Source organism: Capricornis sumatraensis, chromosome 17 (assembly GCF_032405125.1).
Source record: "Capricornis sumatraensis isolate serow.1 chromosome 17, serow.2, whole genome shotgun sequence".
Taxonomy (NCBI): domain Eukaryota; kingdom Metazoa; phylum Chordata; class Mammalia; order Artiodactyla; family Bovidae; genus Capricornis; species Capricornis sumatraensis.
In genome coordinates this window covers 67,143,015-67,160,146 of record NC_091085.1, presented here as the reverse complement: position 1 = coordinate 67,160,146, position 17,132 = coordinate 67,143,015, and the positions used below count along the sequence as shown (strand labels likewise).

At 48.8% G+C, this 17,132-nt stretch overlaps 1 protein-coding gene across 1 annotated transcript in view; it reads right to left on the bottom strand.

Moving 5' to 3' along the window:
- Positions 1-16,887, bottom strand: part of TBX5 (T-box transcription factor 5) — a 47,420-nt gene extending 30,533 nt beyond the window's left edge. The window contains exons 1-5 of the mRNA XM_068990191.1: positions 16,741-16,887; positions 14,980-15,074; positions 12,732-12,851; positions 11,742-11,889; positions 7,743-7,895 (exon numbers count right to left, since the gene is read on the bottom strand). Coding sequence (XP_068846292.1) covers positions 7,743-7,895; positions 11,742-11,889; positions 12,732-12,851; positions 14,980-15,074; positions 16,741-16,887 — 663 coding nt within the window. The remainder of the gene's footprint in view (positions 1-7,742; positions 7,896-11,741; positions 11,890-12,731; positions 12,852-14,979; positions 15,075-16,740) is intronic.
- Positions 16,888-17,132: the final 245 nt, after the last annotated feature.

Sequence of the window (17,132 nt, the reverse complement as noted above, 5' to 3'; positions counted from 1 at the left end):
TTGTTGCAATGTATAAAACTCAGTGATAGAATGGGGTCTTTTGGTTCAAGGTCCATCAACACACATTCTTGAAATCATCAACATATTCTGTTAGTGTGAATGTGCAGTAGCGGAGCTAGGTAAAAGAGCACATCCCCATGAAGTCTGCCAGAAGCATGTCCCAAAAACTGTGTGTGAGTTGAATTTTTATATATCAGATCACTTTACAGACACCAAGGCAGTGTTCCTCAGAGGTCATTCAAAAAGCACTTCATCATCATTATCGTACCTATATAGCCTTGGTCTACTAATCTGCTTGATATTTTTATTGAATCAAACCACGCTTTTTACTTCTGAGTATTTTGTTTGTTGTTGTTTAGTCACTAAGTCATGCCCGACTCTTTTGCAACCCCAAGGACTGAAGCCCACCAGGCTCCTCTGTCCATGGGATTTTCCCAGGCAAGAATACTGGGGGTTGTCATTTCCTTCTCCGGGGATCAAACCCACATCTCTTGCATTGACAGGCGGACAATTCTTTACCACTGAGCCACCAGAGAAGCCCAGCATTTTATTTTCAATTTAACTACTGAATCATAATTACTGATTAAAATTTAAGGTAGTCATAATTATGTTCTGTTTTTACTGTTTTTTATTTATTCTTTCCTATTTTTGGTCTTACTTGGATTGATTGTATGTACTTGTATTATTTCATTCTTTTTCCTCTACTGGCTTCTCAATGATTCTCTTCTTTTAAAACTTTTTATCTTGTGTTGAGTATCGCCAATTAACAGTGTTGTCGTAGTTTCAGGTGACCAGAGAAGGCACTCAGCCATACAACACACATGTATCCGTTCTCCCCCAAGCTCCCCTTCCATCCAGGCTGCCATGTAACATTGAGCAGAGTTCCCCGTGCTATACAGTAGGTCCCTGTTGGTTATCCATTTTAAATAGACCACTGTGTACATGCCCCAAATCAAACCACTTTTTATTTAAATCTATTTTATAAATATACTATATCACTTTTCTACATGTCAAAGTGGAAACATTTGCAAGTCAATAAAAAGACAACAAGTGTGTCAAATTTTCTCTACTGGTACCCTTGCTGCTGCTGCTGCTAAGTCACTTCAGTCGTGTCCGATTCTGTGCGACCCCATAGACGGCAGCCCACCAGGCTCCCCCATCCCTGGGATCCTCCAGGCAAGAGTACTGGAATGGGTTGCCCCTACAAAGTTCCAAACGGAAGGCCAGCATGCCCTTTGTTGCAAGGGAAAATCCGACACTTTTACAGAAGTATTTAACATAAACCGGTACTGAAGTAAGTTTCCCTTTCTCTAGTAGATGAATAGAAAGATAGAACAAGAACAGATTTTTTTCCTATGGTTCCATCATCTTCAGATTCGCACAGAGCCATCTTTTCTACCCCCCAGTAGCATCTTTACAGACTTCGAGAAACCAAGGAGCTGCTTTGAGAAACTAGGCATAATCAATGAATGAACAGATTTGTCCATTTGGGGGCAAGAACGTTCCATTTTCTGCTAGACATGGTCTTATAGCATTTCCTTCTAACCCCAGGATCTGTCATGAATATAAAATTACTATATATGAGTCCGTGTGCTCACAATAAAAATATATATAAACTTAACATTTGTTAAATGTTATGTGATTCCAACCGTATGACATTTTGGAAAAGGCAAAACTAGGGAAACAGCAAAAAGAGTAGCAGTTGCCAGGGGTTAGGAGGAAGGGGAAAATGAACAAGAGAAGCATAGAGGATTTTTAGGGCAATGAAATGATTTCTGTGGGATACATCACGGTGAAGATGTGTCATTACACTTTTGTCTAAACCCACAGAATCTAGAGAATTCCCTGGTGGTCCAGTGGTTAGGACTTGGAGCTTCCACTGCAGGCGACACAGGTGTGATCCCTGGTCAGGGAAATAAGATCCCATGAGTTGCATGGCACAACCGAAAAAAAAAAAAAAAAACCCAATCTACAACACCAAGAGTGAACTCTAAGGCAAACTACAGACTCTGGGTGATGATGCGTCGATGCAGGTCCATCAGTGGCATCATGTGTCCCACTCTGAGGGTGGGGGTAGTTGTACATGGTGGGGGGGAAGTGGACAGAGGTTATACAAGGCTCTGCTTCCCACTCAACTTTACTATGAACCTGAAACTGTTCCAAAAAAATTAAATCAACTTTAAAACTCTTAAACTACGCGTGGGGATGTCTACATATACGCATTTCCTTCTCCTTCCTTTTTTTTTTTTTAACATGGTGAGCCATTCCTGTAACTTTCTGACTTTGAATCAACTCTTCAGAGTATATAGAAATATCTGTAGAACCTCTCTGGAAAACAGAAGAGACTGGCACACCACTGTAAATCAACTTTACCTCAATTAAAAAAATTTTTTTAAATACAAAATCTCTTTGGGTAACAATTTTGAACATGTGCAGTCCTCAACTCAGCCCCATCACCTAGCGGGGCTTTCTTTCTCACACCAGTTTTATGGCAGCAAAATGCAACCATAAAACCATAAAGCACTTTTAATGGTGAGGGGTGGGAGGGAGAGATTCTCAAAATGTTGAGCAAAAATTAGATCATTTTTAAAAAGGCTGAAGGGAATCCTTATCCCGATTTCTATGCCCTTCACCCACACATCAAGAGACAGAAGCCAGCCCCTGAAAATACTGAGAACGATGAGACAATAGGGGTGGGGCACCTGGGCTGAATTAATGCCTATTCCATGACATCGCTCTTCCACCAAGAGCTCAGAAACACACAAAAAATTACCCAGAGCAAAAAAAGAAAAGGGTGGTTTTTGGTATTTTATCAGCAAAAATCTTTTGCTCAAAAAAACTGCTCGAAGGAAGCTTAGGTGCAGGTGAAAATGCCTATCTTATTTCATACTAGTCCTCTCATTTACGATAACCCTGTCTATGAAATCCCTTGCACCTCAAACAGAATAACTACTGCCTAATTCTTGTTCTTATGCCATACCTCCCAAATATATGCTGTCAGAGGATGCACACAACTGGTGAGACATACACTGAGATGTGCGGATCTTACCTATCTACGCTGCTCTGTAGATTTGAGGATAGATGGCTATGGTTGTAAGAATTACCCCTGAGAAATCTTAACATGTAAGCTTAGGGGCCAGTGAAAATGTCTATCTTATTTCCTACTAGTCCCCTCATTTACCATAACCCTGTCTATGAAATTCCCTTCCTAACATGGAGCCAGTCACTCACGGGCACACAAACCCATACACCTGGATGTCTGAGTTCTACCCAAAGGCTCCACTGAAATTGACTTCCATGCGTCATACAAATGTACTCCCTCCAAAATCAGCATAAAACCGGATATCCGGGAGAGGGGCCCGATCGGGAGAAAAACAAATATAAACGCCAGGTCCAACCACTGAGACAGAGGTTGTAAAAATTAATGAGAATAATTGTTGTGAATTCTCGCTTTTGGGGAAAAAATTTTTTTAAAAAAAAAACCCTCGCGAGGGCCAAAAATCTTAATTATGTCTCTCTATTAGGGGTTCATTTCCTGGTCCCGACCAGAAAGCTCATACCTCATAAATACAGGCTCCATACACAATGATTTAAACAGGAGGAACATGCCTTTTAATGGCAAAGTAAGTTAATATTGAAGGGAGAGACACGCTTGCATACAAAGCCATTGTTGCCTACGCAGGGAAATGAAATGCCCATGTGACCTTTTTTTTAACACCTAAATATTTCTAGGGATTGCCCTGGGAGCTGCTGACAACTGCAGCGCAAACCTTACAAAAACCTGTTTCACAGAGTGAGCGTCGCTGGGGAAGATTCGAGTGTTTAAATATCTTTTTCAAGCTGTCAACCATCTGGGGAAATAACCCCCAAATCCAGCTTGGGATCACAGCTGGGTGTCGTGTCATTAGGAACCCCATGGTATACAGGTGTGTGATGGCAGTGTAAGAAATGAAGCCTGCCACATACCTGCCTCCACCTGGTACCTGCATGCAAAGATCAGTCTGGAGGCACGAAGCCCTTTGGGCCAAAACTTGGTGGCTCGCATTTTTCCAACCAACTCGATGGACATGAATTTGAGTAAACTCCAGGGGCTAGTGAAGGACAGAGGAGCCTGGAGTTCTGCAGTCCATGGGGTAGCAAAGAGTCGGACAGAACTTCACCATTGAACAACCAAATTTTTCCAAATTGTCCTGGCAATTCAATCAGATAGACTGCTTTTCTTTCCAAAGCCTACTGCCAGGCAAACTGTCCTTGGACTGACAGAACAATCAGGGAATGAACCAATTAGCCCACCAAGTAGTTGTAGTTGTGGTTCAACCACAGTAATAAAAGCTTATTTAAAAATCTCAGCTTTTCAGATTCTAAAATAGGACAAGCAAAGAGTTTTCCAGAACCTGCGTTTTGGATGGAGTTGCCCTGTTACTGTTAACTGATCAGTTATGAAGTCGATCATGACTCATTATTAACAACCTGTGCTGACTCTGTACCCAGGCTCTGCATGATTACATGTTCCATGGATTAGCTTATTTTAATCCCCACCACAATAATAACCAAATATATATATATATATATATATATATATATATATATATATTTTCTCTTCTTAGTCCCATTTTACAGATGGGGACAACTGAGTTAAATAATTTGCCCAAAGCAGATAGATTTGAACCCAAGCATCTACCGCCAGATTGTGACACTAACACTTACACGAGGATGAGGAACAGCCCAGGTGGCTTTTACCCACAAAGCCAAGAGTCTCAACATCCTATGCAGGTGGGACAATAAAGTAACAAAACAGAGCCCACAAATCACAGTCAGCCCAACTGCCCCGCTTATTTAAGTCACACATCATATATCTACGTGGGGAATGTCTGCAGGGGCCTGAATGCAACTGGAAAAACACACTGCTTTAGACTTCCTCCTGACAAAGAAAATAGGTGTTTTTGGTACTTGATAACTAAAAAGTGGGGAAAACCTCATGCAGGAGAAAGTGTTTTGAAAGTCATCTCCTTGAGTGCTTGAAATCCTTCTTATGGATGCCAGGCTGGCTTAAAAACAAAACAAAGCAAAACCCTGCATGTACAGTTCAGCCTGGCTTCTTGGCTCAACCAATGAAGAAAATCAGTAATTCCTGTGTGATCCTCAAATACACCTATATTCATCACTCAACTGATCACGGTCCTTATTTCATGACATTAGTCAAAGTGTGATGCTGTATACCTGAAACTCATACAGTACGTGTGTCAATTATATCCCAATAAAACTGGAAGGAAAAAACAAGCAAAAAAAAAAAAACATATATATTCAAATGTATCTTTGGGAACTCACGTTTTGGGACCCATGAGCATTTAGATACACAATCTCCTAGACTGTGTTCAAAACTTACACATACACACCCCACTGGACAGGCACTCCACACACATAGATGAGCAAATATATGCATTGAAGAAGACCTTTAAATAAAATAAAATCTAAGGGGTGTTGAGTGTGTTCACCAGTAACTACAGTGATAGTTTCACGGACATACACGTATGTCAAACAGCTAACTGAATACTTCAAATAGTGTGGTTTATCATATGACAGTTATGCCTCAACAAAGCTATAAACAGAAAGACTGTGTGGTCCCCCAAATCTACCCACTCCTGAGAACCCCTTAGATCTTTACTACTAATATATAAAGCTTGGGGATTTCCCCCAAAGGATCTGAACACTCATGTGTTTCTTTACCAGGCCACTTTCATATGCCTATCACTTCCTGTCCCCTCTCTCTGGATGAACCTGGGTTTTCCTGGCAGGAAAAAAAAAAAGATTCTACATATTTTTGGACCCTGTGTCAAGACTAGGAAGCTCTAAGCGCACACACACACACACACACACACACACACACGGGGAACTAAGCGTTCTGGTTGCTATTTTTTCCTTTTTTTCCCCCTGTAGCCGTCACCACAAAGTTAAACACAGGTCTACAGCAGCCACAGAGGAAACAGGTTTCTAGCAGCCAGACTCAAAGTAGCCTGAAACAGCATGGCACCTTTCAGGGCACTTGACCCTACCTTTTTTTTTTTTTTCTGTTATTGGTTAAACTGGGTAGAAATTTAAAAAAAATAATAACATAAAAAGTCCTTCTTTTCCTTTAAAAAGTAATCACATTTAGGGGGTAAGAGGGAGTGAGTTTTCTGCTGAAAGGAAGCTTGCCCAAGGCTTGGGATCCCAAACAGGCTGTGTGGCCTGCAAGGGACCATCCATCACAGCTTGGCTTGGTCACTGACAATCTGAATTTGGAGATTACCCACAGCATTTCGTAACTGCCCTGGCTTCGTTGGGGGTGGGGATTAGCCGACACACAGCCTGCATGAAATGACCTTCAAGGGGTGACTGGAGGCTTTAGGGTGCTAAGCCCATCTCTCACTCTAACCTGGCCTCTCCAGCCTGGCCCCGCAGCCTCTGCAGCCTCCCCCAACCCCACTTTTCTCTTGCAGATGGAGGAGGGATGGGAGCTGTAGAGGCGGAGGGCACCCTAGCTCCCTGTCCACCTCCGTAAGTCATCCACAGGACCCGCCCTCACTGATCTCATGTGGACCCCCCCCACCACTTTCCCCTCCCACAGCCCCTAACCCCAAATCACTTCACAATATTCCTAAGAGTCTACCACCCTGGAGGGGAGCAGCGATGCCTCCCCAGCCCCTATATCTTGCCTTTCCCGCTTCCAGATCTTTCCATATCGAGGTTTAGGAATCATTCAGTCCTGCCCTCCCCACGCCAATAATATCCACGCCAATAAAATGAATCCATGGGCACTTGGGTTTCTAAAGAACAGACATGAACAAGTCAAGATGAGCCCTTTCTCCTGAGCAAGAAAATATCTACCCCCTGACCTGCAGTTAGGGAGGCATCTTATTCTAGTATCACTGTCAAGCTTTGAAGGACGAAACTGGGGCCTGAATTTCAAACAGCGTTGGGGTCTGACGGTGACACAACCCATCTGCGACATCCCACCTCTACACAACACTGCAGCCACCAAAAACAATGAGCTGGCCTTGTGCGTGTCTCCCCTCACCAGGCTGTGTCTTGGCAGGATCTTATTTAAGTCCCCAGAGCTTCGATTCAGGCAGCTAGTCACACAAGTTGATAAGTTTTTGCTTTTGTTTTAGCAATGCCAGTCTTGCTTGAGTATGTACTTTGGGGTCAGTCATTAACGAAACAAGTAAGAAAGCATCTGGGAAGGTCCAAGCTCAAGATTTCCAGCAACTCAGCCACCTCCCCTGATGGGAGCTGAAATGCATCCAAAAGGCAACAGTAGAGGAGGAAAGTACACCGACCCCCCCGCCCCAACAGAAAAGATGGCCCCAGGCAGGGTGGCACCAGGTTCCCCACCCAAGGGCACCAAGCTTGTCAATGAGGGGACCTTTCTTTTCACTGATCTTTCCACCACTGCAGGCGGATGACTTCTTGTTGCATTTGAGGATAAGTATTGAAACCAGGTGGTCAGCTATGGTTTGACAATTTCCATCTAGTGTGTGGGAGTATGGCTTTCATGCCAAGCCTGTGAATACAGTACAAACAGCTGCAATCCTTAGGCTGCAGCTCTGTTCCTGCCTCAGCCCCCTGGACAGAAGTTGGTGCCCACTGTAGGGTGGAATAAAGGTGCCCAGAAGGCTTAAGGTTTTAGCAGAAGCCCCCTGCAGATTCATGCAAACAAGCAGGTGACCCCAGGCCTGCTGGTTCCTGGGTCCTGGGCTTACCTTGTGGTTCTGGTAGGAAGTCACCGCAATAAACGCTGTCTCAGGAAAGACGTGGGTACAGAACGCGGTGTTTTTTGAGCCAAATCCATTATTTTCGTCCGCTTTCACGATGTGTAATCTTGGCTGGTATTTGTGCATGGAATTTAGAATAATCTAAAAATAATAAAGAAAATGAGATGGTAAGAAAAATCAAACCCCCTTTGTTTCCATAAAACCCCAATCTCCACCCCAAAGTTACGTTCCTTATATAGACTCTCAAAAAAAGTTCTGATTTTTTTCACTCCTGTTTTTGAAAAGAAGCCAGTGATCTCATTAAAAAGAAACATTTCAAAAAATGACAATTTCCATCTGAAAAAGCCACAGTAATATTCCAGGAATCTACCGAAAGCACACGGGGTAGTAAATCAGAATTCTTAATAAAGTTTGCTTAATAAATTAACTCTCTGCATAGGGCACTTCCCGCCCCCTCCATGCGAGTGAAGCAAGTTTGGGGAATTAGTGCCCCCAAGGAAGTCTGGGCAGTAATTTTGGAATGAAAGGAGAGCAGAAACAAACAAATAAACATACATACAAATAACAACCCCTTCTCCACTCCCTCCCCCAAAAAAGTTCAAAGAGTTGCAGGAGAAGAGAGCAAGCATTTCCAGAACTGGAGGAAAAATCACAGGCTTGGTCCTTTGTTTGGATAATGTGCAAAGGGGAGTCAATGAAGGAGAGAGGAAAGCGGTGGGGGAGGGTGTGAGATGGGGGGAGAAAGAGCCGCGCCTAACACCGAACAGGGGCCTGGCTTTCTCCAATTTTACAACATTTCAGGATCCACCACTGGAATTATCTCCAGACTTGGCCCCAAACAGAACCGGGGCATCCTACTTCGTGGGCAATATTTTTCTCCTTCCTTTCCACCTTTTCCATGTTTGGGGAGGGGGGTCTCAGGGACCAGTGGGGTCTCCCTGTTGTCGCTGTACTACGATTACAACCACCACAGTAAAGACCAAGAGGGGTCTGCAGGCACCACTCTCTGTGGAGCAGGACCAACCAGAGAAGACGAGCATCCTCACTAATAAAACCGAATGTGTTGTCTGGTTGACGCCTTGCAGTTTGCAGCTGCTGGGAGGCTGGTAATGCTAATGTTTGTCAAAACGTTCTAGAGCTATACCCACCGAATGTGCTAACCGCCGCGCTACCTGAGCTGAAAAATCTGGCCTGTTTTTTCCCCAGGATCGCGACACTGAGCGGCAGAGGGAGTCTCAGTGTCTTTGATTATTTGCATGGATGACCCTGGGGCAGGGGGCTTGGGCCAACCCTTGAGACCGGCCTAGAGGAGGGGGAGGGGAGCGCGGCCCGACCGGGTCGGGGGAGGGGCGCAAAAAGCTCGGGACCCCGCGGCTCCCCGACCCCCGGGCCGCGCGGCTCTAATCTCCGGCCGCCGCGGCCCGGCCGCCTCCCCGGCCGATAGCGACGCCGGCCCGGGCGGCGTGGCGACAGAGAGACGCAGCGGGGTCCCGCGGGCCGCCGCAGCCCCCGGCCGGCGCGGCCATCGTCCCGGCTTAGCCAAATTGCTTTGACGGCCGGGGACAGTGTGGAGACATCAGCGCGAGGGCGATCTAATGGCCCTTAATTTCATTAGGGCGGCTTTGGATTCCGAGTCCGGAGTTTAGGATGGGAATGCGTGACAGCTGGGGAGTCCCGAGCCGCTCCTCCGCGGGCTCGGAAAGCCCTGCAACTCGCACGGGCGCCCCGGGCTCGGGCGCGGGGATGTGCGCGCGCCTTCCCTAGGGGTCTACCCCAGCGCGACCCCAAAGGCACACCCAGGTCCGCAGAGGGAAAGCTAAGGAGATCAAGGATTCACGGAGACTCCCACCAAGGGCTCCTAGCCTCCAGAAGGATGCGGTCCCGGGAAGGTGCAGGCAGGTCCTTCACAAAATGGTCCCCTCTCTCTCTGTCGCTTAACCTAAAGCTTCGCTTCAGCATACTTTCCTAAACCTAACAGCCCGCGCTCCAACACCCACGCAAGCTGGAGAGTACACCTGGCTTGGATGCACAAGTAGCTGGACCCTGCCGGCAAAATACCCGGTTTATACGCAAAGGAAGCCCCAGTATTTTGCCCAGAAAATACCCGCTCTGCCCCTTTGCGATCCCTTCCTACAGCATAGAAAGGGAATGAACCTTCTTCCTTCTTTCTGCTCTGCCCTAGTGGCCAGTCCAGCCTCACACCAACCACGTGTAGAGCGGAACTGAAGGCATCAGTGAAGAACCTGTGGTCCCCTTCCACCACTGGACACTGTGGGCTCAGGGCATCAGCCCTAAGGCCTCAGGAACCTGATTTTTCATTTGAACCTTCACAAACCCTCCTCCCTCCTGACCAAATGCATCTGCACCTAGGCCCCTCATGTCCCCAAACTGGGGATCATGTGTTTGTTGATCTTTTTAAACAGACAGAGTGGCAGGACCTGGATCGCTTCTGGAATTAGACAGACCTAGCCTTACATCCTCCTTCCCAAATACAAGGTGTGTGTCCTCGGGCGGGCCATCTCCCCTCCCATAAGCTCCCAGTTATAAATGCTGTATTTCCGTCCTCCTCTCCAAGCTGCTCTGAGGGTCAAATGCCCTGAGATGGACTAGCCCACTTGTTTGGTGGAATCAGCAAACTAAAGTTTCTGAACTCTGAATTCAGAGACTGTGTTCTGTCCTGGTAATCATGTCCAACGAAGAGATTTAGGGACGTCTCCCCCCCAAATCCATGTGCTGTTGGTTTTTCTTTGGGGGAAGAGAAAATGATATCCTATAGAGAATCTGCTAGGAGCTACACATTCTCCTGGAAGGCAGGAGACTATACCTGCAAGATCTTGCAGTTTCAGAGGGTTCCCCTGGCCCCTGTCTCTTAGGGTCAATCCAGATTCCAGGTGTAAGAGCCTGATCTGGGCTTGCCCACTCTGGGCATGGTGGGAGGAGAGGGGAAAGCTGGAAACTGGAACAAACAGATGATAAACCCCAGAGTGTCAAGCTCAAAGGGGCTTGGGTACCAGAGTTTGCCTCTGGGTGGGTGGGTGGGGGATGGTCTCCCAATCTGTAAAAGAGGAAGCAGAGAGCCTAGGGTCTCCCTTTCATCTAGAACATCCTGATGATAAGAGGATTTGGAAGGAGGTAGGTAAGGCATCTGCTTCCCTGGTGGCTCAGTGGTAAAGAATCCACCAGCCAATTCAGGAGATGTTGGTTCCATCCCTGGGCTGGGAATATCTCCTGGAGAAGGAAATGGCAATCCACTCCAGTATTCTTGCCTGAGAAATCCCATAGATAGAGGAGCCTGGCAGGCTACAGTCTGTGGGCTTGCCAAGGGCTGAACACAACTTAGCATCTGAACAACAACAACAAAAGGTGAGGTATAAGGCTCCCACTATGGTCCAGCCTTTGTGATCTGTGCTGAGTACACACCGAGCTACAGGGCCCATGCTTTCTGTAGGAATGCAACCAGTCCCTAGTCACAGATTGGGCTGAACGAACAGGAATTCCAGGCCCGGAATGAACAGCTTTAGTCACCCCACAACCCCCGTCCCTCAGCAAAAGCAGGTGGGCTGGATGCTGGCATCAGAGATGCAGGGTGAGCCCCAGGCCAGGAGAACCGAGGGACTCACCAGCCAGCCGGGAAAGACACACTCCAGAGTGTGGATAACAGAGTGTGGATAATGGATAACAGGAAGGACTGCCAGGGGCAGATGTCTGAGCCGGAGAGGAGTGGAGAAAGCCAGGAAGCATGAGAAGGTGTGAGAAATAAGAGAAAAGGAAAGAGAGATGAAAAAGAGGCAAGGAAAGGGAAGTGAAAGAAGGCCAGGTCAAAAAGGAAGAGGGAGAAAGAGGCCAAGGAGGTTGAAATGGAGCAAAGAAAGAAGCATGGGTGGGCACAAGGAGCCAGGAAGAGAGAGAAAGTTCTGGAAAAGAGGGAAGGTGAGAAAGAGAGGTGTGGACCTGCTGATACAAGAAAGGGCCGCGGGAGGTACTCACATGCCCAAATGGGTCCAAGTGGTTGTTGGTGAGCTTGAGTTTCTGGAAGGAGACGAGCTGCCGCATCCAATGCGCCCCCGTGGCCGGCGAGTCCGGGTGCACGTAGAGGCGGCCCGGCATGGCGGGTTCCGCTTTGCCCGTCACAGACCTAGACCAAGGAGAGGCGCCACCCGCCTAGACTTAGCGCACCGCGGTGCCAGCTGCTTCACGAGCCGGGCGACGGCTGCTGAATACGAGATAGATCTGGAAATGGCCTGACCCTCAGGTCTTGCTCGGGCACTTACAATGCCAGATGCCCAGAAGGCCTAGAGCCGGTATCCAAGTGAGCGTTCCCCCCCGCCCCACACTCGACGAACTGACTGGCTCCTTCGCCTTCCACCTAATTCCTTCCCCAGCACCAAGGGCTCCATCCCGCAGCATCTCTCTGCCCACGAACAACTGGCGCATTCTGGAAAGCATGGATGTGCACAAAAGTCTCGGGGGAAAAAAAAAATCCTTGCGGGCTTTCCAAAGGGGCTTCGTCTTCAAGCCTCTGCACTGTTGGCAGCTGGGGGAGCAAAGTACCCAAAGAATGAACCTCTCCTCTCCTGCCTGTTTAACTCAAATACCCCGATGGATTTTGCAATTTCATAAAACAGGCATGTTCAAAGCAGGTAACTCATAAAAAAAATAACTGTTAATGGTTTATGCCCCCTAGAAATAGCTCCAACGCTTGGGAACAATACCCTGTGTAAAGATCCACAAACCCTCCAGTCCAGCAACAGACATCGGCACTTTACTTTCTCTGAGCCTCAGTTTTCCCATCTATAAAATGGGAGCTATTGGCTGCTCTTTCTTTTTCTCAGGGCAGGAGGATGCAGAGCCGTGGGCAGCAAAAACCTCTAGCACACAGTAAGAGCTCAAAACAATGTTTATTGGTTTGGAGGGGAGAGGGAAGTTGGGTTTGCACGGTCCACCCCACCCTCCCCACCCCGCTACTGTGTTGCCTACCATTTATTATCTGCGAACTTGTATCTGTGGTCGTCCGCGGGAACGATGTCCATGAGAAGAATGTACTTCGTTTTGGGATTCAGGCCGGTCACCTTCACTTTGTAACTGGGAAACATCCGCCTAGAAGGGGCGGAGGCGGAGAGACAGAGACAGGGAATTAATGCAAATATTCTGAAGATCGTATCCACAAATTTTAATGAAAAGAACCGACGTATCTTTTAAGAAACGGAGGAGACACAGTGACCCCTGCTCCGCACTTGCCAAGATCCAGCCCAGGTTTCCCTCCAAGTTATGGGGAAGAGAAAGATCCGGAGCTGAGCAAGCAGGCTGGGACTACACCTATCTACCGGAGAAACCAGGAGGAGAGAGCTTCTAGAGACCGGTTTCAAACTAGGCCAGAAAGGGACCCCGCATTTCGATTCTTGCTAAATGCTCCTTTCAGAACCAGACACCTATTCTCTTATTCGGGGGCAGGAAAATGCTTATTAGATTTAAGGGTGAAAAAAAGTGGCCTGCTTCGCCCAGCCAGGTGCTTTGGCCCTTCTGGGCAGAACTGCACGTCACGTGAGCACCCAAGTGGGTGCGCCCTGGGACTGCCCGCGCGTGGGTGCCCATACAAGGTGCGTCCTGGCCCCAGTCCTCTGCCCCCAGGGTATGGCTCAGAGCGTGACCTCTGACACGAATCTCGGCCACGAATTCATTCATAAATGCTTCACCGCTTCTCCAAGGCGCTGGCACTCTAACGTGCAGAGTCTAACCGTTTTGCCCCTCCGCGAAGAAATTTGGTTTTGGAAGAAGCTGATCTCTGCGCGAGATCGGGTGCTTGGAAGGAGGTTCTGCAGCCCCGAATGCGCCGTGCCCGCTCCCTCTCCGCGTCCAGGCGCACTCCCGGGTCTCCATCCCGCCTCCGATGGAGGCCACCCCGAAAGCCTTCTTCCCAAGGCCGATCGGGATGCAAGAACCAGTGGCTGGAACCTGGCTCGCCAAGGGATGGCGGGAATGGGTGAGGGAGCCCTCTCTCTCGGGCCTTGGAGCCTCGCCTCGCGGTGTTTATCTGCCCAAGAGAGCGCGCCTGGAGGCGGAGGCGCAGAAGGCTTCGCAGGCCTTTTATAGTTAAATCCCGTCAGCTCTGGCTGGGGAGGGGGAAAGGAGGCCCCGGCCGCTCTTTCCTTCCTCGGCGGCGGAATGGGAAGAGGACTTGAGTTCTTTGGTATAAACAGAACGTGCCTCCTAGTTCACTGGGGCCGAGCAGGGGAGCAGACGTTGTTTAATTTCAAATAATAATAAATGTCACTGTTGTCAGTTTATTGCGGGGGGCTTGGGCTGGAGAAGCGGTGGGCGTTTGGAGAGGCGGCTCCATCCGCCCCTTTCACACACTCGGTGGCCTGGGCCTACCGGCTCCTCGGCTTCACACGCGTGCTCCGCGCAGGCCGGGGGCTTTCTGCCCCTTAAGGACGAGGTGGGCCAGTGCAGCATTGCTAGGGCCGTGGCGGGGTTCTCCCCGAGCCGGGGCGCACGCCCGCGCGCACCCACTCGCTGGGACACCGAGCACACGACTCTCCTACCCCCTCCCCCAGAAGTCTCGCATTTCTAGCTAAAACTCTGCGAGCTTTTAAGAGGAACTCTGGGGGTAAGTGTCTTGACGAAACTGCCGTGTTTATCGGTGTCTGTATATAGAGCCCGGCCGAGCCCCGGTTCAGTTTCAAAGGCTTCGCCTCTTTTCTATAAACAATGAAAGAGGTAGCGAACACACTCAACGATTCTGAGGTTTGGCTATCGGGTGCGACCCTGGAACCGCTCCAAGGTCAGGGAGAATGGGAAGGAGGGTCTGGGCGAGGAATCAAGCTTGAGATCCCATGAAACCCAAAGCCCCCCTCTCATCTTTGTGTGTCTGGGCACCTTTATGTTCTCCCGTGGGCTCTCTCCATCTCATCTCTCTCTCTCATTACTGATCCATCCAGAGAGCATGGCCTCCCAAGCTCTGGGTCTTCTTATTTAGGAGGTGGAAGAAATGCCCAGTTTCAAGAATCAAATCTTTTAGGTACCTTATTTCCCTTACACTGACGGCGATCCCTGGAGGAATTCTCCATGCCTCTTTAACCACAATAGAGTCAAACAAAATATATCCATATTCCATCTCTCTGTCTCGCCTCTCTTTGTTTATTCTTTCCTTTTCCTGATCTCCCACACCTTTCTTCATCTCTACCACAAGTTCCCTGCGCCTCCTCCACATAGGAGACCATCTCACCTGCCAGCCTTGGTTATGATCATTTCTGTGCCCACTTCGTGGAATTTCAGCCACAGTTCTCTTTCATGGAGAAACACCTTGATCCCTTCCATCCCCTATAGGAGGAGAGAAAAGTCACACAGAGAAGGCCTGGAGACAATGAGCCTTCCCTCCCCACACACCCTGAAAACTTAAAGAGTTTTCTCCTCCTTCCCCTTCAAGCCAGTGGGCTCATAGGCTGAACCACTGCCCCCAGCACTGTCTGAGCTCTGGAGCAGCCCCTGCCCAGGAATTTGTGTGTGTGTGCTCTGTCCAGGAAGGTCTTAACCCCATGGTGCAGATCCGTCTCATTCTAATGCCACCAACATAAGGCTAGAGAAAAAAACCCCCAACCATCAGGGCATTCCAGAATGTGCATGGGGAGGATGGAGCTGAAGGGAAAAAAAAAAAAAAAGAACCAATCACATTTTAGCCAAGAGGCAGCTAAAAGAAAAAGAAAAAGCCTCAATCTCGAAAAAAACTCACTCAGGATATTCCAGTGTAGGTACCCAGATGTCCACACAAAAACACACAGATGTTCGAACACTGTATATGTGTGTGTTTAATCTCCCCATGGTGGTGCATATATAGACATAGGTGAAATTTAAAATTTTTTAATTTTTATATATTATAATAGGTTGCCACAGTCCCAAACAAAACTTAATTATCAAATCTCAAATATCGCTATGAATATGCCTCCTAGGCCCTCCTCCCATCCGGCTTCATTCACTTCAAGCTGTTTTGATTATGGGCACAGAGATTTAACATTCCTGACATCAACTACAAGTTTTACAAAACGGATGCATATATATACACATATATATGTCTTCATTTTGCAATAACTTGGAAACGTCTAATAGGTAGATTTGGTTTTTCCTGGAAGAAAACCTCTTAAGTTTCTGAAAATGCGTGCCCACTGCCGCGCTACAAATATAGGGGCATATTCCTGAGATGGGAAGGGCAGAGGAGAGAGGCGATGGAAAAGCGAGGAACGCCATCGAAATCCCAAACTCGGGTTTCAGCTACGTGCAAGTATCTCTCCAGGTCAAGACAACCACTTCCAGCCCTCTGACACCCCATTTAAAAACCATCAAGGTCTACAGAGGACGCCTTGAGCGCCCAGGGCGCCCCGGTGAAGGGCGCAGAGCGAGAGGCGAGGCTTCACGCTCAGCTGGGGCCCAGCTTTCAGCCAGGCGAGCCCGCGGCTCCCCGCGCCCTCCCCGCCCAGCCCTGCGCGCTCCCCGCCGCCGGCCCGGGCCGCGCCAGTTCTCCAGGCCCCGGACGCCAGACAAACATGCGGCGCGCGGGGCTGGGGCGGCGACGCGGAGGAGGCGGGCGGAGGCGAAGGCTACGGCAGATCTGAAGAGGGGTCAAGCCATCGCTCATGCCGGCCTGAAGCGGCCGCTGACCCGGCCCTTAATGAGGCGTTCAGACCGAGTTTACACCTCGTGCAGAAGGAAAGGAAGAATCTGGACCCTTGTTCGCTGGCTCCAAGATAGCCGGATCTTTGACTTCCCTAACCATTTCCACGGATTCAAAAATCCTATGGCCATAAAGATAGTCGTCACAATACAGCGGGTAGAAATACGCTGGCATTTGGGGAGGCATGACAGAGAAGGGTGGAATTGAATGGGGATAAAAATAAAAGGGTAATTATGGGCATTGCCCCCCCCTTCCTCCGCCGCCTCAGCCTCTGAAAAGAGGGGCTTTGGCTTCTGAAAAGGGCGCCGAGGCCCTTCTTACCTGCTGGGTGAAAGCCGCCTGCGGGGACGACGGGGACTTGCTGGGGGCCCCTAGCGCGCTCTCGGGTTTGGAGTCACAGGGTAGATCCTTGGCGTCTGGTTCCAGGGGTGTGTGAGCCAGGCCAAAGCCCTCGTCTGCGTCGGCCATGGTGATCCCTGGGCCCTGCGACCGCTCGGGGTCCTGCTCTGAGGATGGGAAGGCCAGCGACAGACAGATGAGAGGGGGGCGCAGAGAGAGAAAAAGAAAAGGTTGGAAGCACAGTTCTGGTGACAGGAGGGGGCAGTTACTAGGCTGGCACTCGCGGCACCTCCTTCCCCCGCTGAAGGAGGCTGCAGAAGGTCCCGTTATTCTTAGCATTACTATTACTTTATGACCACGCACATCCTCTTGCG